General features: G+C 55.4%; 3 protein-coding genes across 8 annotated transcripts in view; 2 read left to right on the top strand and 1 right to left on the bottom strand.

Annotated features, from left to right (window-relative positions):
- The window catches only part of WDR48 (WD repeat domain 48), a 45,559-nt gene extending 43,362 nt beyond the window's left edge, over positions 1 to 2,197 (top strand). For both annotated transcript variants that reach the window (XM_043442322.1, XM_043442321.1), the window contains one exon: positions 171 to 2,197. In XM_043442322.1, the coding sequence (XP_043298257.1) occupies positions 171 to 266 (96 nt within the window). In that variant the 3' untranslated portion in view covers positions 267 to 2,197. The remainder of the gene's footprint in view (positions 1 to 170) is intronic.
- GORASP1 (golgi reassembly stacking protein 1) lies at positions 1,845 to 13,232 on the bottom strand. Of its 2 annotated transcripts, none has more exons than XM_043442341.1 (9): positions 13,097 to 13,232; positions 8,897 to 8,977; positions 8,137 to 8,340; positions 6,602 to 6,688; positions 6,334 to 6,464; positions 5,918 to 6,110; positions 5,094 to 5,244; positions 4,553 to 4,705; positions 1,845 to 4,315 (listed from the first exon to the last, which is right to left on the bottom strand). In XM_043442341.1, the coding sequence occupies exons 1-9, from the start codon at positions 13,157 to 13,159 to the stop codon at positions 4,047 to 4,049; spliced, it is 1,332 nt and encodes a 443-aa protein (XP_043298276.1). In that variant the 5' UTR covers positions 13,160 to 13,232; the 3' UTR covers positions 1,845 to 4,046. The 2 variants fall into 2 exon arrangements, with proteins under 2 accessions (XP_043298276.1, XP_043298278.1); XM_043442343.1 differs by lacking the exon at positions 13,097 to 13,232 and adding an exon at positions 9,091 to 11,055.
- A 118-nt stretch (positions 13,233 to 13,350) lies between these two features.
- TTC21A (tetratricopeptide repeat domain 21A) overlaps positions 13,351 to 20,748 on the top strand; it is a 34,463-nt gene continuing 27,065 nt past the window's right edge. For all 4 annotated transcript variants that reach the window (XM_043442317.1, XM_043442316.1, XM_043442320.1 and 1 more), the window contains exons 1-5: positions 13,351 to 13,487; positions 14,745 to 14,874; positions 15,662 to 15,772; positions 16,441 to 16,607; positions 18,291 to 18,413. In XM_043442317.1, the coding sequence (XP_043298252.1) occupies positions 13,461 to 13,487; positions 14,745 to 14,874; positions 15,662 to 15,772; positions 16,441 to 16,607; positions 18,291 to 18,413 (558 nt within the window). In that variant the 5' untranslated portion in view covers positions 13,351 to 13,460. The remainder of the gene's footprint in view (positions 13,488 to 14,744; positions 14,875 to 15,661; positions 15,773 to 16,440; positions 16,608 to 18,290; positions 18,414 to 20,748) is intronic.

Genomic DNA, 20,748 nt, shown 5'->3' with positions numbered 1-20,748 from the left:
CTAGATGTGTCGTGTCTGCCCTAGCCACACGAGTTCACGTCTCCCGTGCCCAGATTCATGCCTGCAGGCAGCAAGAACAGGCCACCAAGCATGGGCAAGGAGAGCTCGGCATTAGCAATAACAGCCTGAGATACTGGATACTTTTTTATTATTTATTTTTTGCTATTCAGGTTTTGGATCCAAATATGGACCTTCGAACAGTGAAACACTTCATATGGAAGAGTGGTGGTGACCTCACCCTCCATTACCGTCAGAAGTCCACGTGAAGGGCGGGCCAGCACTCCTGGGTATTCATTTACTGACCTTCCTCTATGGCCCCAAGAGTAGTCCTAGGAAGCCCAGAGCCCCAGTGGGAACAAGACTTCTAACGACTGATTGGGTATGGACCGAGATTATCTTTCCATTGAAGTGACTAATCAAGATGTAATATAGAAACCAGTCTCCATGTGTAGATTAAGCTGTCCCCCAGGGAGGCAGAGCGCCAGAGCGGAAGAGCCCCAAGCAGGCTGTGTGTTGCGAGATGTACTGAGGACTGATGAGAGGCCAGCACAGATTTTGCTTCCTCCTTTTGTTTCCAAGGACCTTATCTTGATCTGTTAGCACTTGTCAGAGACACGTGGTAGGGCCGTGTCTGTCACTGTGTTCCAACTCCAATCCCGCACTCGGGAGCTTTTCTAGGAGTACATTCCATCTACGCAGCACCTATGAAGGCTTTTTCCAAGTTTGTCATTAAAAAAAACAAACAAGTTGTTTTCACCATTTAAGACAGTTACTTTTAATAGGAATTGGCTGTTGCACAATTCAGGAGCCAGCCCATTTCATGATAAACGATTGCTGTTGGGCTTGTTTTTAGTACTGCACCTCAGATGTGTTGTGGGCAGACCTGTTGAACCCAGGTGCTGGGCCACAGCGCTGGGACTGCCAGCCTAGAGCGCGCCCAGCCCGTGCCCAGCCGAGACGCCTGGACTGCACTGCGCGGCGGCCGCAAGGGGGCGCAGCTCTCTCACTTCTCCCTCCACTGTGTTTTCTTTACGGGCAAAGCCGGTGACTCCACAGGGTCTTGCTCCGGGTGAGCAGCATGACACCATCAAAACTTAAGACCATGATGAGATCCTAACTTCATTTAAATGCTACCTAATATTTTTGGTGTCAGAGTGAAAGGCTATCATAATGAGTTAACTTGATATTCATGTCCTGGAGTACACACGTTTGTTTCTTCCAGTTTTATACGCAGGTTTGTGTTGTTGTTGGACCTGTATCCAGGTTTCTTTTCACTGTTCTTTCTAACAACCTAAAGCTTTCATAGAATCATTTGGATCTTGTACAGAATATAACTTATTGGGGGTAAACACTTCAATTTTTGGCAGAAAAAAAAAATACTTTGGATTCTCCCCAAGGTCATTTGTACTTGGAATAGAACAATGATCCACCCCCATAAAACTACATAAGACAAGCCTCCTGTGTGAAGCCAGAAGCACAAGTGCCTTCAGAGGGCAGTTTATTCCAATCCAGTTGCCTCCCCAGCTTGTGTGTGGCCTGTCCCCATAATAGCAGGGACTGTGGAGGGGGTGGGGAAGGTTTTTTCTTTTCTACATCTTCACGGGTTCAGCTGGAGGCAGCTGATGGGCCTGGGTCTGGACCTAACCGTTTGAGATACTCTGATCCGCACAACTGTAGAGACAGGGTTCACTCACTGCTGGGCAGCCTCCTTTGGAAAGTGGAGCGGTCATTGCCTCCAGCACTTTGAAGAAGTGAGCAAAGACACGCCACGTTTCCAACGAGTCTGTCTCCCTTATGCAGAGAGCAACGGCTTTTTTAAAAAAAAAAATCCTTTCTATCTGTTGAATACAACGGTGCACTTTCGGTGCACATTTTTTAGCAATAGTTGTGAATTAATGGCTTAAAAAAAAAAAAAAAAAAAACACCTCATTTCCCAGCCCTCAGCTTTGTTTGCACGAAGGGCCCTTGGGCTGAAGGAATGGGTCTCGCTGGGCCGTGCTGCCCCATGTGCCGAGTCTTGAGGGGCGGCTGTGCTCCCTTCCCATCTTACATCTGACACCCCTGCCCCAGCATGGTTGTTTTTTTGTTGTTCCAGTTAAACCCGTAATAGTTTCCAGAAGATTTGACAGTCTGCAATGCCAAAAGGGTAAAAATCTGTATTTCACAGTTGTATAGAATAAAGGCTTTAGTTAAAATATTTCAAAGTGTACAGTACACATTTATTTCCACTTGTCATTTTCCTTCATAGCAGATTACAGAGAAGGTAAGAAACTTCTGGTTTTGTGTTTACCCTGGAAATAATTAGCATTGATATCCATTTTAGCCCCCAGTTTAGGGAGGGGAGTATGTTAATGTGAGAGCGGGAAGAACCAGGTCCCTTGGGTGAGGGTGACTCTGGGTCAGGCCGCCAGGTTAGTGAAGGGAAACTGGCTTCAGAACAGGCCTCGCCTGATTCTACTTCTGGATTCCTGCAGGCAGACACTGGGCTCCCAGACAACCCAGGAACCAGGTTCTGGCACTGCCTCTGGACACAACGCCTCCCTACTCTGCAGGCTTATCAGCTGCTCTAGTGGATCTGACCAGGATTTGCTTTTTAAATGCAGTCTCAGTGCAGGGAACGTGAGGTGTTTGCTGATATGGGGCCCTCCCTCCATATCTTTGGCCTCTGGCCCCCAGAGCAGACTCCCTCCATATCTTTGGTCTGGGCCCCTCTGTGAGCCTAACGGAGCTCTGAATTCCCTGTAAGGGCACACATTCCACATCAGATGGTAAAGGTGGGACTTTCGACTGGGCTGAGGCTAGACGGCCAGACTGGAGGCAGCTTTCATGGTAATCAGCAAGGGCTGTGGAAAGGTGAGGGACTCTGGCCAAAGAGGAGAGGACTTCAAGTGATAAGGATCATCCCTGCACGGAGCCCTCCTGTTGCTGTGGGGACCTAGGCAGAGCAAGACACACAACCCAGTCTCAGCCTCCTGAGGCACTGCAGGAGAGGGGAACAGCCCCCTCCCGTACTGTGGAAAATAACAGAGGGCCCTTACTCACTCTTGTCCAGGCGCCTCATCCCTGCTTGGGGTGGGAGCTGTGTGTGAAGAGCTCCAGGCAGGAGGACCGGCTCTGAGAGCCTGCTTAGGATGGTGAACTTAAATTTGTTAACTTTTATTCATCACTAGGATGGCTAGATGCCTTGTATATTTAAAAGAGATGGTTGTAAAAGTTTGGGAGCTGACAGGTGTCCCGTCTGGGGACACTAGGTGCGTTAGATGTGGATGGTCGGGAAGCAGCAGCATCATGTCCCAAGCACAGGTGAGTCTCTGCTGAAGGGCCTAGAATTTCCAACTGGCCCTCAGGAGAAGGGGGCAGGTTCATGGGAATATGTGGTCAGCCTGAGCCAACTGTGCAGAGTAGCACAGGGTGAGACAGTAAATGGGGCGGCAGGGGTCCCCAGGGCTTGGGGGTGCCCTCCATTACAGATAGGCTGCCTGTAATGGAAAGAATCAAGGCAAGCCCTACGGAAGGATTAGGCGAACACTCGACACAACCCCTCCCTCCCTCACCCCATCTTCACACCTAATGGTGCCTGGACTCTGTTACCTGCCGTGTAGCCACAGTGACTGGAGCAGGAACATGTAATGGGCACGTGGCCCAAAGATGCCCTTCCCCAAGGCCCGTGGCCTTTACCAATGGAAGCTCCATGCCCGACCCAAGCAGCAAAGAATCCTCTCCTACCCCAGCTTCTGGAAAACTTACTTAACCTGGTGCTGTTCCCAGCCCCCTGCTACGCCAAAAGTACTTGATTGAGATTCTTAGACAAGTGCCCAATTCCCCAAAGCCAGGACCATCAGGCAGAATGACTGCTGACAGGTTGTCTCGTGGAGACCAGTAGGGTCTGAGTGGACACAAGCGCCCCCCACAATCAGCAGAAGACACTGCCCAGCACTTAGGGCCTCCCTCAGCCCAGGAAGCACTAAAATAGGGGCCACCCCACACAGCGTGGCCTCAGCTGCCTCCCGCTTCCAGGCCTCATGAAACGCCATCAAAGGGCCTGGTCATAGCCCGGAGTGGTGTTCAGGAGTGGAGAGCCGGGCCTGGCTAGGAGCCCCCCCAGCCTCCACCCCGCAGTCTGGGCTCTCTGGGCTTGCTGGCTCCTCCTCCGCCTGGGCTTCGAGCAGCTCAGCAGACAGCCCGTCTTCGGGTGAGGCAGCAGAAGTAAGGCTGTCGGGAAGGGTCAGCTGAGGCAGGTGGTCTGGCTGGGCCTGGGCGCCGGGGCTGTCTGGGAAGGAGACCTCAAACTCGGACCCAGACCAGGTGGCCTCACCTGAAACAAACAGGGTGGAGCTGAGGAGGCCCACAGAACTGGGGCCAGTGTGGCCTGGGGCAGTCACCCCACTGACCCCCAGCTCCTGCCCCCCGTGTTGACGGGATGGGGGGGCGCCAGCATATGAGCGCCTTGATGTGGCTGCCCTCCCCCACAGGCCAGCCTCTAACCGGCTAAGAGACTCAGGGCCGCCTTTGCCACAACCCAGGGTCCCTCCCAGAGGGGCCGGCCCCTCACCACCACGCTCGTGAGAACCGCTGCTGGAGCAGACGTCCTCCAGCCCTGAGGCTGAGACCGCAGGGGGGGTCAGCTCTGCGGAAGAGGGCAGGCAGGGCCAGACACTGGCGTTGCTGCTGTCCAAAAGGGAGAGGCCAGACACGTCCAGGAAGCCTGGGGGAAGGCACACGATTCTGTCGGTGCAGAACCCTGACCGCTGGAAGGCCAGCGCCTCAGGCTCACTGTGCCCAGTTTCTGGGGCATCTGGCCTGGCCTGAGGAGACCTCAGCTGTTTGTGAAGCCCCAGCCACCCCAGAGGCTCCCCACAGCCGGTTTCTGAGGAAGGAAAGGCGCCTGGGCTGGGTGATCACAGGACAGCCCAGTGGCAGAGGGCCCTGCCCCTGCCCTGTGCTCAGAGTGCTATGTGACCAAGCAGCCCCCTCCCGCCTCTGGACGGCAGCCTCCCCATCCGCACACTGGTCACATCGTCTGCGACTAGCCTGGCAGGCATGAGATAGCTGCCAGCGCCCAGCCCTCAGCTTGCTCCCGGCCTGCTCGGTACCTGGGTCCATGACCCGCTGCAGTGGAGGCGGAGGCTGCAGAGGAGTCTCCATGGAACGGGGCAGGTCTCCGAGGTCTTGAGCGCCCTGGCCAGGACTTTCAGGCCCAGGGAGCTGTTCCTCTGTGGAGGAGTCAGGTGCCTGCAGCAAGGCCTAAGGGGAGCCGGGGAAAAAGAGGAATCAGAGGTGTCTGTCAGGACAGGGCTAGTCCAGCCTAACCCCTAGCCCACACCTACCCCGGGAGCACCACTCAGCTCACGGGAGCAAACAGCCTTGGGGACCTACTGCTTCCTCTACAGCAGATGTGCAGCCAGGCAAGAGGGGCCTAGCTGGCCTCCCTTGAGGTGCCAACATGGACTTGGGGTCCCCTCCCCACTCTGCTGAGCAGCCCTATCTGTGACCCCCTGGCATAGTCCATGCCTAGAGAGTAGTCCCCGAGTGCCCGCATGCAGACTCCAGGCACTAGCCTGATGCTCAGAGGCACCTGGGCCAGACACAGTCGCTGGCTTAACTTTCCGACAGACTCAGGGAGGCACAGGACAAAGGTCTGCCCACCCCGAGCCTCAGTTTCCCAGTCATGAAATGAAAATGACAGCCTGTGCCTCGCACTCCCCTCACCTGCAGACCCAAGTGGCAGGAAAACCGAAGCAGGTTGCACAGTCCCGGGACTGGCCCCATCTGCTCCCCCTGGGTCCCACAAGCCGGGGGGCTTCCCAGGGGCTCCACAAACAGGCTCCCAGTGAGGACAGCCCCAGTCTCCTCCTTTCCCAGCTGCAGGCCCGTCTGCCCACATGAAACTCCCCTCTTGCCCCAGCTGGCCACGTACCTCCACGTAGTCACCCTGTTTGGAGCCTGTCTCCAGGCCAAGAGGAGCAGCAGAGTCCTGGGGGGCGGGTCCAGGCGGCGGGGCACCGGGTGGTGGGACACTGGGTGGCGGGCCACCAGGCGGCTTCTTGTGGTGGCTGGGGGGCTGGGTTGGGATCCGGTGCAGATACCCGTAGCCAATGCCACAGCCCAGGCTGCCAAAGGCCAGAAACACCCTCCTGGGCTTGTCCCACAGCCCTTCCTACCCCTGCCACCCCCACCCCCCAGCAATGAGAGGGTCTCCTAGACCAACAGCAGCCTCAGGACCCCTGGGCCCAGGGCCCAGCCCTCCGCCCCCACTGTGGACTCAAGGTCCATGCCCACTGGCCAGGCGCCCCCCAGAGCCCCACCCCGCCGCCCTCCAACCCCAGGAAGTACCTGCCCTCTCCACCCCAGGCTGCATTGGGGGTGACAGTCACCTCCCGGCAGGAGTCGGACTCAGAATTGTAAACCATCAGCTTCAAGGGCTTCCCCTCGTGGGATTCGATGAGCGAGAAGAAGTCCTCGGACTACGACAGACAGACAGACGCACCTAAGCCCTGTTCCCACTCTGGGATGGGAAGCCTCACAAGACAAGACACTTCCCACGGACAGCACCCCACCCAGCGGGCCGGGGGAGGGGGGAGGGAAGCCTGCCCTTCCTCACCTCCTGGAGGATCTGGTCCGAGCCCACAATGTAGTCTGTGTAGGGGCGCAGGCCCGCCAGGGCAGCAGGTGAAGAGGGCTCCACATCCTGAGGAAAAAGAATCACGAATTACCCAACTGTCAGCCTTGCCACTGGGGGGCAGCGCGTGGACAGCTGCGTCTTCAGGTGGTGAGTAGTGGACCTGTCCTCTGTCCCCAGGCCAAGACCTCAAACCCAGACTCGCCCAGCCCAGCCCCTCGTTCCCCTGCCTCCCGCAGTCCACAGTCTGCCCAGCAGAGGGCAGCGCTGCGTCACGGCGCGCATTACAGCTCCCGCATCTCACCACCTGGCGCTGTAGACAGACACTTGACCCCTCTGCCCCAGTTTCCCCACAGTTAAAAGTAGGATATGTAGTACTAGGCAAAAGGTTGCTGAGAAGACCAAAAAAAACCACATGTACAGAATGAAACCACACCTTGTCCCACACTAAACGCCCCACTTTATTGCTGTTACTGCTGCAGGCATGGTGCTGAAGATCTCAGGGTAGGGGGGAGGTTGAAGGCACGGGTGGTGAGAAGTAGGTGCAAGGATTGCCTTCTCTCTTGGAAAGCTCCACTCCCACCTCCCAGTCTCCCAAGAAATGTGGAAGGATTTGCATCACCACTCCCGCATTGCACTCATGGACAAACTGAGTAAGGCCAGCTGAAAAGATTGAGGAGGCTCCCCCAAGGGGTCAGTGAGCAACAGAAGCAACCAGACACCACATCAGCCCATTTCTAGCTCAGGGCTCCTTCCATCCATCAAGCTGCAGGACTGAGCATTCGAGAACCTGGGCACAACCAGTGACTGCATGTCACGTGTGCATGTACGTCCATGAACGAACATTAACAGCAACAGCTGTGACAACGCAGTCACGGAGACTCTTTAAGGTTCAGACCCCAGGCACCAGTCGGGTGCCCGCAGGGGCTCTCAGGTGACCTGCCCCCAAACACATAGTACTGGTATACCCTAGAGTAGACCAGAAAAAAACACTCTTTTTAGATAAGGACTAAAGCAGCGGCAGGATTTCCCAGGTGACACAGCGGTAAAGAATCTGCCTGCCAACGCAGGAGACACAGGTTCAATCCCTGGGTCGGGAAGATGCCCCGGAGGAGGGCATGGCAGCTCACTCCAGTGTTCTTGCCTGGGAAATCCCATGGACAGAGGAGTCTGGTGGGCTACAGTCCACAGGGTTGCAGAATCAGATACAACTTAGTGACTAAACAATGCAAAGCAGTAATAGCATCATTCTGGCAGCACAGCGACCCTTCCAGCAGATGGCAGCCCCATCTTTCCAAAGAAGATACCAAGGTCTAGAGTGTAAGAAACCACCCAAAGTCAGAGGGCCCTGTGCAGGTGACGAGGAGTTGCCCTCTCTGGGACCCTGGAACAGGGAGACCACACCCTTCCCTCAGAATCCCCTGACAGACCCATTGGCTGCTGGCCTTTCCTAGGAGGCCTCCCCACACACCCACCCCCCTGTCCGCCCGTGATCCCACATGCTCGCCCCCACTCACCAGCACGTGCCACACGTGCTCGCTGGCCCGGCGGAAGCTGCAGAAGCGGACGCTGGCGCCCAGCAGGCCCTGGCCGCCCCACATGTTGCTGGGAACCACCTCCACCTCACGTACTTTCATGGTCTTCATGTTGAACACCTCCAGCTTCACTGGCTTCTCCACGTTGGCCTTCAGCAGGGCCTTGAGAGTGTCATTCTCCTTGTTCTGTAGGGGCAGCAGGGCTGACTCCCGGAGTGACCCCCAACACCCAGCCAGGCCCCCCAGACAAGTCTGGGTCTGATACAGGGTGAGGGCGTTGGGGGCCAGCTGCCCCCGAGACACCTGGTGTAGGGCTGGGTCCACAGGTCAGGGCTGGGCCTGCAGCCACTGGACCCCCAGCATCCCTAAGCCCTGCTAAACCTTCCTCCCTCGGGCCCCCCAGAAAACACCACAAGGGAAGCAAAGAGCCCCCTGAGTCCAGAGCACTGCCTCGCGGCCCACTCTGAGAAGCCCCTTCCAGAGCCCTCACCCCTCTGGGCAGGCCTGGAGGCTTTGTGGACAGTGCCAGGAGACCCCTGCCTCCGGGCCACCCCGGAGGGCCCAAGAACTAAACTCCAGGTGGGGCCCCCATCGGGCTCAGTGTTGCCCTGGAAGAAGGGGAGATGGGCTTTGGCCTCCCTCCAGCAGAAAAGGCAGGCACGGCTGGGGTTCCCATGGGACAGCAGGAGACAGACAGATAGACAGACACACACACACAGCAGAGGCAGGAGAGGGGCCTCACCAGTCTTGAGTGCCCGATGGTGATGATGAAGTCGAAGTAGGGCTCCAGGCCTGCCTGCTGGGCGGGGGAGTTCTCCTGCACCTGGGCAGAAGGGAGGCTGCGGTCACTGCGCTGACCCCAGGACTCTCCCAGAAACCTCCAGCCCTCAGTTCGAGAAACCACCCCACTCCCCCTGTCCCAGAGAGGACACAGACCCCAGCGTGAACTGTTCCAGGTGGGTCACACATGGGCATAGTCAAGGCTCACTCCATCTTCTCTCGCTACTTTCCTGGGCTTATGTTTTCCTCTTTCAGAAAACGACTCTTTCCAGATAGTGATCCACAGACTATGCTTCCAGACAGCCTCACAGACGAGCCCAGGGCAGGAGGCCATGGGGAGGCTGGGTGACTCAGATGCTGCCCCAGAGGCCTGCGCTGGGGCCACTGGAAAGCCAGGAGGGTTTACCAGAAAGGTTCAGATGTGGGCAGGAAGGGAGTGCCCCAGGGTCGCGCCCAGAAAGACAGGAGCGGGGAAGACAGCCTCTGGCCAGATCCCAGAGCACCCCTGACCCTGTGGTGACAGATCCAGGCAGGGTTGAGGAGGGCTGGCTGGGGAGAACGGACCCCGGGGTCGGGCCTGAGCCTGAGCCAGGAAGCCTGGTGAGCAGCGCACAGTTCCCTTCGCCATCCAACCTCCCCACGCAGGCCAGCCCAAGGGTGCTCCAGTGCTGCCTTGCGCTCCCAGACTCCCCGCTGTCTCCAAAAGCACAACAGCCAGGCTTGCAGCTCTGGTGGAAATCCATCTCAAAGGCCCCATTCACAGAGCCTCGCTCAGACAATGCAGCCTTTATCCCCCGTTCTGGATGGAAGGTGGGACCCACGCCCTCCAGCCTTTGGCTGTGAGCACTTGAAGCCCAGTGTCAACCAGGCCCGCAACCCCCAGGGCTCAGGCGGCCTCAGGTTCTCGATGCCTACTTGAGGGGAAGGCCCTGTGGCTTCTGCCACTCCTCAGGCCCTCCAATCCCAGATTGAAGGGAACCCTCACCGCTGAGGCTGTGGATTCAGGCCAGTCTGCCCCTGGGATTAGGGCTCCCTCCTCACAGCAGTACCATCAGAGCGTCTTCTTGCCACCTCTAGAAGCTGCCACGGCTTCCACTGAGAAGGAGCCCAGAAACCCAACTCCAGCCCTAGTTGGCCTCGCCCAGAGGGCTGCTCTTGGGAGCCCACTTCGCCATCCCTTCAGGGGAAAGTCTGGGGAAGAGGTAGCTTTTCAGAATCGGAGGACAGTTCATCTGAGAGAGCGGGTGGGGAGCTGCTCCTCCCTGCTGTGGACCACTCCACTCCACCTCCCCTGGGGACAGGCCGCCGCTCCTGAGCAGGCTGGTGGCCCGTACCCTCGTCCACCCACCGTCAGCCCCTCTCAGTCACCAAGGAGGCCCCGAGGCTCAGGCCCCAGTGCGCAGGCGCAGGCTCTGTCCCAGCCCCCCAGCGCCTCCACCTCCTTGCTCCCGTGGCCTTGTCCTTGGTCTGGTGGTACTCCCCTGCCTCTGGCCTGGGCCTTGTCGTCGCCCGCTATGGCTCCACAGCAGAAATCATCTGGGATGCCGCCCACCGCACCCCCAGTCCTGCAGCAAGGGCCCCCTCTGTCTGGCTTTATCCCGGGGGCTCCTGACACCCCCAACCCCACAGCCTACCACGGGTGCTGCTCTCATAACCCGCTCCCCATCTCCCATCAGGGCACCTAGAGCAAGTAACCGCACCATGGCAGCTTACACCTTCTGAGGATTGGCTAGGTGCCAGGCGAGTGCACCACCCGCTTCCCCCGTCATTTAACCAGCTCACTAACCCCCAACTGACAGGGAAGGAAAAGCACTCAGTTATTCAACAACAGCCTGACCCCAGGAAATCCGACCCACAGCTTGCTCCTGCCCACAGCCCTGTACCAGCCTGCCGAGGGCAGTGACTTCTCCCCCATGCTCTGCACACTGTGGGAAGGCCAACAGTTAGAGAAAGCAGCCCACTTGTTCTCTGTTCGGTTTTCTTTTTACTATTAAGGAGGCAACATTACACTTCTAATTAAAACCTCCTGATGGTACCATACCTCAGCATCAAATCCTAAATGCCCAGGACGACACACAAGGCCCCACACAATGTGGCCTCATCCTTTCCCACCCTCCTCACAAGGGCCTGGCCATTCAAGCACACCAGTCCCACCTCCTCACTGCTCAAGCCCAGTAGCATAATCCCACCTCAGCGTCTCCCTCCACCCTGAACACTCTTCCCCCACATATTTATGTGTGTGTATATATATATATATATATATATAAAACAGGAAAAAATTTATCGTGGAACTATTAAAGACCAATGACTTGAAGAAGGAAAGAAAATGATCAAGCAGATTAAAAAGCTATGTAGGGTACTTAATTGCAAGAGTGACCAGACAAACTTCACCTAGCCTACTGTCCACTCCTTATTTCTGAGTGTTGGTTCAAACATGACTTGATCAGAGGCCTTTCCTGACCCCTCTATCCAAAACAGCACCCACTCATCACTCTGGACCCCTTACTCTGCTTTATTTTTCTCTCCAGCAACGGTCACCACCTACCATACATTTCAATTTCTAGCCTGCTCCCTTCTCTCCCAGCTGGCACCCGAATGTAAGCTCTATAAGAACAGGGACAATGTCTCTTCTGCTCACTGCTTTATCTCCAGTGCCCAGAAATCTACATGCCATAGCATATGTATTCAAAGTCACTGTTTTTGGCTATAAGGATATATCGTACAACACAGGGCACATAGAAAATACTTTTATATAATAACTATAAATGGAGCACAGCCTTTTAAAATTGTGTATCACTATATTGTATGCATATATAAAATTATACAACTATACTTCAATTAAAAAAATAAAGCTGCCCGTATGAAATGAAAAAAATAAATGTTTCGTAAATGAAGACCCAGTTCCTCAAACTTTCCACTCTGTCCCTCTCCAACAGGCCCTTCTTATCTTCACTCTTACCATCCACCCCCAGGCCCTGCCAACAGCCTTAACTTGCTTTCCATCAAACCTGTTGGAAGACCCTTCTGGCTGGATGCATTTCACTGTCCACTTTTTCCCTCTGGTACCACACCATGGTGTCCACTAGGGAAAGCCTATCAGCAAGCACAAATCCTGTTACCTCTGGGTCCTGGAGCCATTCTGCTTTTCCTTTTAGCAAACCTCTTCAGTCCCCACTCTCATTCCCCAACCCTCCACCGCCTAGTTGTTAATGACAATAACAGAGACCACTCAAAAGTAAGGCACCAAACTGACAAGCTACGCCCATCTCTGCAGCCATCCATCTGGGCACAAGGGAAAAGGGAGTCTGGCCCACCTGCGCTGGGGAGACAAAGACCCACCTACCCTCTCATCTCCTTTACAGCCCCGCCCTCTCCGAGGTACTAATCACCCCACATCTCTATCTGTCTGCGGACCCTTCTCCCCACCTTCAGGCCCTGGAATTCCATCTCCACTTCCCTCGGGACTGCTCATCCAGACCTCTTTGTGGCAACATGGATGACTCATTCTCTGCTGAGGCCCTACCGCGCTTCTCCGCAGTGTTCCCCTGGGGACCCTCCCCCTGCAGCAAATCTATCCCCGAGCCCTCTGCCGCATTCTCTCTGCTCTCCCGCTCCCACTTTCCCTGTGTGGTTCTCGCTGGTCTTGGACCTCTCGAAGCCTTTCGACCCCAAGAAGCGTGGGATGAGAGCCGGCGGGCTCCCCGGCAGTTGGCGACTCCCTGGATCCAAGACGGCCGGGGACTGGGCTGAGCTGGATCTCTCCTCAGGCCCAGCATGGAGAGCAGTGCACAGCAGGCGATCATAAATGTGTTCACACAAGTGCACAAATTCTCCGGACTGAACCTGGTGCGTTCACTCTCCACCTGGGACAAGTGCCATTCCGGAGCTGCCCGACTCCACCAGGAAACGCTCCCGCTTCCTGCAGAGCTGGCACTCGGGGCTGGCGCCGGGCCGACCGCGGCCGCAGGCGGGACGGGACCCGGGGGTGCCACGGCGCCTTCTCTCCGGCGACGGCTCCCACCGGGAAGGGGTACAACCCTCCCCCGGGAGGCCACCCAGGGCCGAGACCCCGCGGCTGCCGCCCCCGGGTCGACGATCCGGCGTTCCCGCGCGTCGGAGCGGGTGCCGCGCCAAGACCTCCAGCGCCGCAGGGGCGACTCACCCCGTGCAGGTGGAAGCCCTCGGCGCCGCCCGCAGGCTGCTCGGCGCTGGCGCCCAGGCCCATGGCCACGGTCAGCTCGGGCGACGGTGCCCGAGACCTCGACGCCTACCCGGGAGGCCCAACTGGGTGCCCCCAGCGCGGACTCGCCCTCTCGGCGCTCGACTACCCGCGCCTTGTCACGTGGGCGCCTGGCCACGCCCACCCCTAACTCTGACGCCCTTAGAGAGCAGCCAGCTGCTCCGTTTCCAAGGACGCGCGAGCCTCCGACTTCCGGCCGCGACAGGCGCACCCAGGACCCTGACTTGGGAATCTCGCTCTGCGCGGCACCACGAGACCCCGACTCTAGAGCCGCGGGCGCCCAGAGATGAGCAGCAATGACTCCTCCCTTATGGTGCGTGACCCGGGCACTGCTCCTCCTCTGGCCCAGTCAGCCCCGCGACCTGTAGCTCCGCTGTTACCTCTCTGATCGCCACCCGGCTTTCGCTGTCCCCGGCCTCTTCAGACGGTCTTGGCGCCTTCTCGCCTCTCTTTCCGTGGCTAGCACATCCTGTCTAGTGTTCTCTGTGTACCCTGAGCCCCTAGCCATCATCCCCACCCAGTCTTATCTCCGAGCTCCCCCAAACCAAAGCATAAAAGTCCATCACCTTGCCATTATCCGACCCCCACCCCCGGCTCCAACCTCCTGTACCTCTTCTGTGTCCTTTGCTCTAGTGGATGGCACCACCGTTTGACCCCCCAGCCGTTACTCTTCCCCACAGCCATCTCCAGCTCCTGTCTATCAGCAGAAAATATCAGCTCCTTATTTTATCTCCTAGCCCAGTATCACCACCCTCTCCCCTCTGGGCACCTGCAACAGCCCCCCTCCCAGCTGGTTTCTCTACTTCGTCTCTCTTCACCAGCGGTCTCGCTACCACCACCACCACCAACAGCAACCACCCCAACACACACACACAGGAGCCAGAGTGGTTTTTGCAAAAACACACATCTGAACATTTGCCCTGCCCCCCGCTATCCCCATGCGTAAAACCATTCCAGCTGCTTCCTATTACCCTCAGGATGATGTCTGGGCTCTTTCATATGGCCCACAAGGCTGTTTACAATCCAACCACATCTATCCCCAACCCCAGCATCCACAAACCTTAGGGGAAGTGAGACTTCACTTTAAAATCTCAGCCTGTCTTATTGCATGATGTTTGTCAAGCCACAGCCTCCTTGGGCTTTGGCTTCCTTAATTGTGAAGAATATGGAGAGAATAATACATAAGATAATAGGCATAAAGCCCTTGAGCCCCTTCACCACAGGTGGTTAGCCCACAATAACTCACAATTCTAACTATTGGTGTCATGATTCTTATTACTGGTCCTCCTCCTTCCCCCTTATTCCCTTCATAAGGCAAAACCTGAGTTGAATTTCTCATCAACTTTTGAGCCAGAATCTGTGGTTAATTCCAAAACAAGCCATCTCCAAACTCTTTCCTAAGAAAACCGTATGGAGCTGTTTCTGTGGCTGGGGAGGAACAAGATGAGACCAGAATATTCTTTCTCTTCTCTTTACAGAACTGGAGGAGGAGCAGGGAATAGGGGAGGGAGAAGATCAGATCAGAGACATGGGCCTGAGACTATTGAGATTTTTGCCTTCCTCCTCGCAGGCTGGGATCATTTACTACAGCAAAGAAAAGTACTTCCGCCATGTGCAGCAGGCCACAGCTGTTGGCCTGGAAAAATTCAACAATGACCCAGTGCTGCAGTTCTTTAAAGCCTATGGAGTCCTCGGGGAAGGTGAGGACCCATCAGTGTTGCCTCCTGACCTTGGGCCCTCACTCAGCAGTAAGGCACCGACTCCACCGGGATGGCTACTTCTACCCCAGTCATGTTCCCCTGGAAACAGTCTTACACAGAGTGGCTAGATTTCCAGGTTAATTCACAGAAATCTGTGTAATCTATATCTAGTTGACTTTCAAGACTGGAGAGCTCTCTCTCCCTGTTCTGCACCTCAGTTTCCCTGTCTATAAAATGAGTTTGGAGGGAGAAATGACCACAGGATTATTGAACCAACCCCAGGCTTGATTACTGAACCAACCTCAGGTAATGCAGGAAAAGGAGGAAGTGGTGGGTGTGGGCACAGTCATGTGTGGGACAGAAAGCAGAGAAAGGAGTAGGGCCCCTGCAGTAACAATTCACTGACATTCAGAAGGTGGTCCTGGGCCGCCCATGGCCAATGTCAGTGGACATGGAAGGATAAATATAGTCAGTGGCTCTGGGGTTATATTTTATAGCTAGCTGGGAATGCCCAGAGGTCCTTCTTCAAAACTGATCCAGGGTATCCTTGCAAGTACTCACAGGAACATCTCTCAGCTCCAAGTCCTCCATCCCCTGGCCACGCAGACCATGGTGCCAGCAGTGCTTTCAGGAAGCTTCAGTCTTCAAGGAACTTGGGCCATTAGGGACCTGTGGGCCAGTTAGTCCAAGCCTTGGGTCAGATCATACCAAGCCTTGACTCAGCCCTGGGTCTGCTGTGGAGCCTCCTGCCCTCTGAGCATAATAACCATGTGGGTTCTCTTCACAGAGCGCATCCAGGATGCCATCAGCAGCCTGGAGAGCATCCAGAATCACCCAGACGTGTCCCTGTGCTCCATCATGGCCCTCATTTATGCTCACAAGTGCTGTGAAACCATTGGTGAGTGCAGGCATGCTCAGCCAAGCCTGGCCCAGTGGGGAAAAGAGAGCCCTGCTCCAGACACAGCCCCCTCTTGGGCGGCTGCAGGAAGTGTGTGCACCCCTGGCCACAGATGCTATGAGGAGTGGCTGCCAGTCCCGTCCCCACAGAGACCTCAGAGATGACCCCGTGCCCAGGCCCGGTTGAGTGGGAGCCACAGGCGGAACGCCTGACAGTGGGAGGGGTCCTCCTTTCAGATCCCAAGAACTGGGGAGACACCCTGCTTGCCTTTGCCAAAATCTCGTCACGAAAAACCAAGCCAAAATAAAAAGTTTCTACCCCTAAATCTCCACCTCTCTAGGGTCAGCGAGAGATTCCACAAATCTATGTACAAACTATTTCCCCATCTGAAATGGACTATGGGCCTGAGGTGGGAGATTCCCGTTTGATCTGTCTGCCCAGAAAACTCCTGGGCACAGAGGAGAAACAATACATCTCAACCAGCAAACCCAAGTCCAGGGCTGGGCGGCTCCCGTGCCCTCACAGGGGCCGGTGTTGCTGGTTCCCAGGCCCTGGGCTGTCGTGTGGTCAGCTCCCGTGTGTTGTGGGAGGCTCAGAGTGTCCAGGGGAAGGACCAGACAGACCTCCCTGTCCTAACTTGTCCTCTTTCTCCTCTCACGAATTCCCAGACCGAGAAGCAATTCAGGAGCTTGAGAGCAGCCTGAAGGAAGTCCGCAAGACAGCCAGTGGGACCGCCCTGTACTATGCTGGCCTCTTCCTCTGGCTCATGGGCCGCCATGACAAGGCCAGGGAATACATTGACCGCACGTTGAAGGTCTCCAGCAGCTCCAGAGAGGTACAGGCCCCTGGCATCATGGGGGCAATAGCCAAAGAAAGCAGCATCCAGACACATCATACAGAGTGGCTCTGACTCCCGTGGAGGGCGCTAGGGCTGGGGGAGGGTCACATCCAGGCACTAACAAGGCCCATGCTGGCTCAGGGGCTAGCCACCTACAAACTGGACTTTGTCCATAGAGTCCAATCTGCAGATAGGTGGTTTATGGCCTGTGCTATACAGTTTTAAAATCTTGAATTAGTTGCTGGCATTTTGAAATCAGAAGATTTTTACCTAAAAGTCCCAGATTTCTTGGTTCTTTTGAGAAACTAGATGAGCTGTCCTGCATTCACCGGGCCTGCCTTCCCTCCATGCAGAGATCTGCTCAGTGCCTCTGGTTGCTCACACAGTAGATCTCACCTGTGGTAGTCTCATGGGCCAGAGGACTGTAGAATTGGAAGCCTCAGTCTAGGCCTTGCATCTCAGCAGGGCATGTATCACCCCCAGCCCCCCAGTCAGTCAGTTCAGTCGCAGACTCTTTGCGACCCCATGAACTGCAGCACGCCAGGCCTCCCTGTCCATCACCAACTCCCGGAGTCCACCCAAACTCATGTCCGTTGAGTCGGTGATGCCATCCAACCATCTCATCCTCTGTCGTCCCCTTCTCCTCCTGCCCTCAATCTTTCCCAGCATCAGGATGTTTTCAAGGGGGTGAAAATTGGTTCTTGAAGGAGAGGGTGAAACATCTCATTGATTGTATGTAGTACACAAATGTACACACAGAACATAAAATCAGTCAGTGTATATGTGATACTTAATTTTCTTGGAGGGGGAGAGAACGATGAGGGGGAAACGTCTAAAAAGGCTCCTTTGTTATTGGTCAGTTGCTCAGTCATGTCCAACTCTTTGCGGCCCCGTGGACTGTAGCCCGCCAGGCTCCTCTATCCGTGGGATTCTCCAGGCAGAAATACTGGAGTGGGTAGCCATTTCCTTCCCCAGGGGAAAATGGCTCTTTAGAAGGGCAGCAATGGAAAAGAATTAAGAAACCTGCTCTAGGCCATGAGCAGTGCTTTGGGACAGGGTCTTCCAGGCGCCCCTCTGATCTTGCCCCCAGGCCTGGCCTGCTGCACCTGCCAGGCAAAGTGGGGTAAAAGCTGGAGAGGAGCCGGCAAGGCCCATGAGCTCAGAGTGGCCACCCGCCCACTCAGGAGGCATTCCCAGCTTCCCATCTAGGCCAAGCCCTTACGCTGGTCTAAGGAGTGGAGGGAGCAGGAGTGGTCCTGCCCTGGTACCCTGACCCCAGTGTAAAGTAAACAGACAGTGATGAGACAGGTGGTAGTCCGCTCCATAAGGAGCAAGAGAACCATGGGGGTTACAGCGAGAGCCTCACCCCAGCCTGGAGGGTCAAGGAAGGCCTCCTCCAGGAGGGGCCTCCTCCACTGAGTTTTAAAGACTGGTGGTGGTTAACCAGGTGAAGGGACCTGGTTTAGGGGGTGCATGCTGGGAAGGGCTTTCCAGGTGAAGGAACAAGAGGCATGAAGGCCCGAGAGAAAGAGCAGGGCTATGCTGGGATCTGGGAGCCGCGGTGCTCAGCAGGGCCTCAGAGAGTGGAGTGACAAAGAGGGGGAGATGGGGCAGGAGAGGCAGTTGAGTGGAGGCGATGCAGGAGCAAGGACTTCATCTTTCCCCTTGTTCTTATGCCAGGGCTATGTGCTCAGAGGCTGGGTGGACCTCAGCTCAGACAAACCCCACACGGTGAAGAAGTCCATCAAGTACCTGGAGCATGGCCTTCAGGACACCAAAGACGTCCTGGGGCTGATGGGAAAGGTAGGCAGTGGGGAGGCGGGGGGTGGGAGTGTCTTCAGCCAGGGACTTCAGTCTCTCGGCCCCCCACCCGGTGGATGAAGAGCAGAGGCCTAGAGAGGGTCAGGGTCACAGAGCCGCCCTGGGCGTGCCCCAGTCCTTCCTGCATTCTGCCCAGCCTGAGTTTCTGTCTGTCTCCTGCCTCAGATCTCCTCAGGAGCTATGCTCCCTGGGTTCTGGTGGGCTTTTTTCTCTCTGTCCCTTTTGTTTTCACGCACTGTCCCTTTTCTCTGCATTTTCCTTTCTCATCTCATCTGTTAAACTCACTCAATTGGTCAAGAGAAAGAAGGTATGTGTTTTATATTTTCTGATCCTAAATTGTTGCCTTTTTCTGATGTGACCCTCGCTGAATCAATCTATGAGAGAAAAATCATCCTCTTACCTGCTTCTGTTTGTATATACCTTTCTTATAAAATGAATACGTATGCATGCATGCATGCTTAGTCATGTCTGACTCTTGTAACCCTATGGACTGTAGCCCGCCAGGCTTCTCTCTCCATGGAATTTCCCTGGCAAGAATACTGCAGTGGGTTGTCATTTCCTCCCGCAGGGTACCTTCCCAGCCCAGGAATCGAACCCACATCTCTGGTGTCTTCTGCAGTGGCAGACAGATTTTTTTTTTTTTTTTTCTTTACCACTAGCCCCACCTGGAATGAATGCATGCTCATTGAAAAACCAGAAGTCAAAAAAAGTCAAAATGGCATCCTTTTAGACCTGCCACCCCCGAACAATCCACGGTGATATTTTAGGGCCGTGTCTCCTAGTCTGTCTTCTACGCTGCTTCTACGTTGTTTCAGGGTGCACCTTCAGTGGCTTGCTGGGGAGCAGAGGCCATGAAGTTATCACACGGGAGGTTTATCAGGTTGTGCCCTTGGGACCAACATGTGTAGGGAAAGTCAAAGAAGCAGGAGGGAGAACTCGGACTGTGAGGCAGCCCCAGTGGCGGCCTCAGCCAGCTCTGCTGGGAACTGTGGAGCTGGGGTGACCCTGCCCTGACCCCCTCACTGACAAGATGTAGGCTGCCCCTCGGGGATGGGGGCAACCTGGTACCTGGGGGCTCCCTGAAGCCACAGGGGAGCCCAGGAGGGAGACTCGTCCAAGAGATATCAACAGCCACCTCCCCTGGTCCCAAAGGGGGTCACACACAGCACTTGTGACAGGACAGGAGACAGTGGGATTTCATATGGTTGTTATCACAGGGCATCTTACCATTTGGTCTCTCTCTTCATGTAGGGTTATGTCATAAGCACATGTCATTTTGACATAAAGTCAGGCCACTACTGCGTGGATCTAAAATAATTTACCAACTTTGCCTCCTAGTGTTTGTATATTAAGGTTGTTTTTAGTTGTACACGTAGAAAGCAAGCTACGGTGAACACGTTTATACATAAATTTTTATTTAGAATGCTCTCCCTCTTGTTTTTAGTAAGTCTCTTAGTGGAAGGTTGCTGTAGGCCAAAGCCAGCCTTTTGGAGTCCAGTTTCAAGCCTTTGGGAAGCACCGCTCTCTGCCCCTCAGGCATCTGTGTCATGACTTGCCCAGGAGAGCCTAGTGGCTGGCTGCCTGCAGAGACCGTGACCCCAGCCTGGTGAGCCTTGACAGAGAAAAAGTCCCGCAGACTTGATATGTGGGAAGAGGGTTACCTGCAAACTCTTGCTGACTCCCGGTGGCTGCTCTGGCCCCAGTGAGCAGTTTTCAGCGGTGAATTTTAGGAACGTGAATAGGAAATGATGGGCCTTATGTGGAAATTGAAAGTGCTGAACTTACCCACTAGGGGGCGCCTTCCCATGACTTTGCTCTGCTCCAGGCCCGCAGGGGCTCAGCTATCTCAGCTACCTCCTGTAGCCCCTGCCTTGTTGTGGTTCAGTCCCTCAGGCGTGTCTGACTCTTTGCGACCCCCTGGACTGCAGCACACCAGGCCTCCCTGTCCTTCACCATCTCCCAGAGCTTGCTCAAACTCATGTCCATTGAACTGGTGATTCCATCCAGCCATCTCATCCGCTGTTGTCCCCTTCTCCTCCTGCCTTCAGTCTTTCCCAGCATCAGGGAAATGAGTCAGCTCATTTGCATCAGGTGGCCAAAGTATTGGAGCTTCAGCTTCAGCATCAATCCTTACAATGAATATTCAGGACTCATCTCCTTTAGGATGGACTGGTTGGATCTCCTTGCAGTCCAAGGGACTCTCAAGAGTCTTCTCCAACACCACAGTTTGAAAACATCAGTTCTTTGGTGCTCAGCCTTCTTTATGGCCCAACTCTCACATCCACACATGACTACTGAAGAAACTATACCTTTGGCT

The sequence above is a fragment of the Cervus canadensis genome, chromosome 22, assembly GCF_019320065.1.
Source record: "Cervus canadensis isolate Bull #8, Minnesota chromosome 22, ASM1932006v1, whole genome shotgun sequence".
In the NCBI taxonomy this organism is placed as follows: Eukaryota; Metazoa; Chordata; class Mammalia; order Artiodactyla; family Cervidae; genus Cervus; species Cervus canadensis.
The sequence above is the reverse complement of the archived record's forward strand: the minus strand, read 5'-3'. Positions and strand labels throughout refer to the sequence as shown.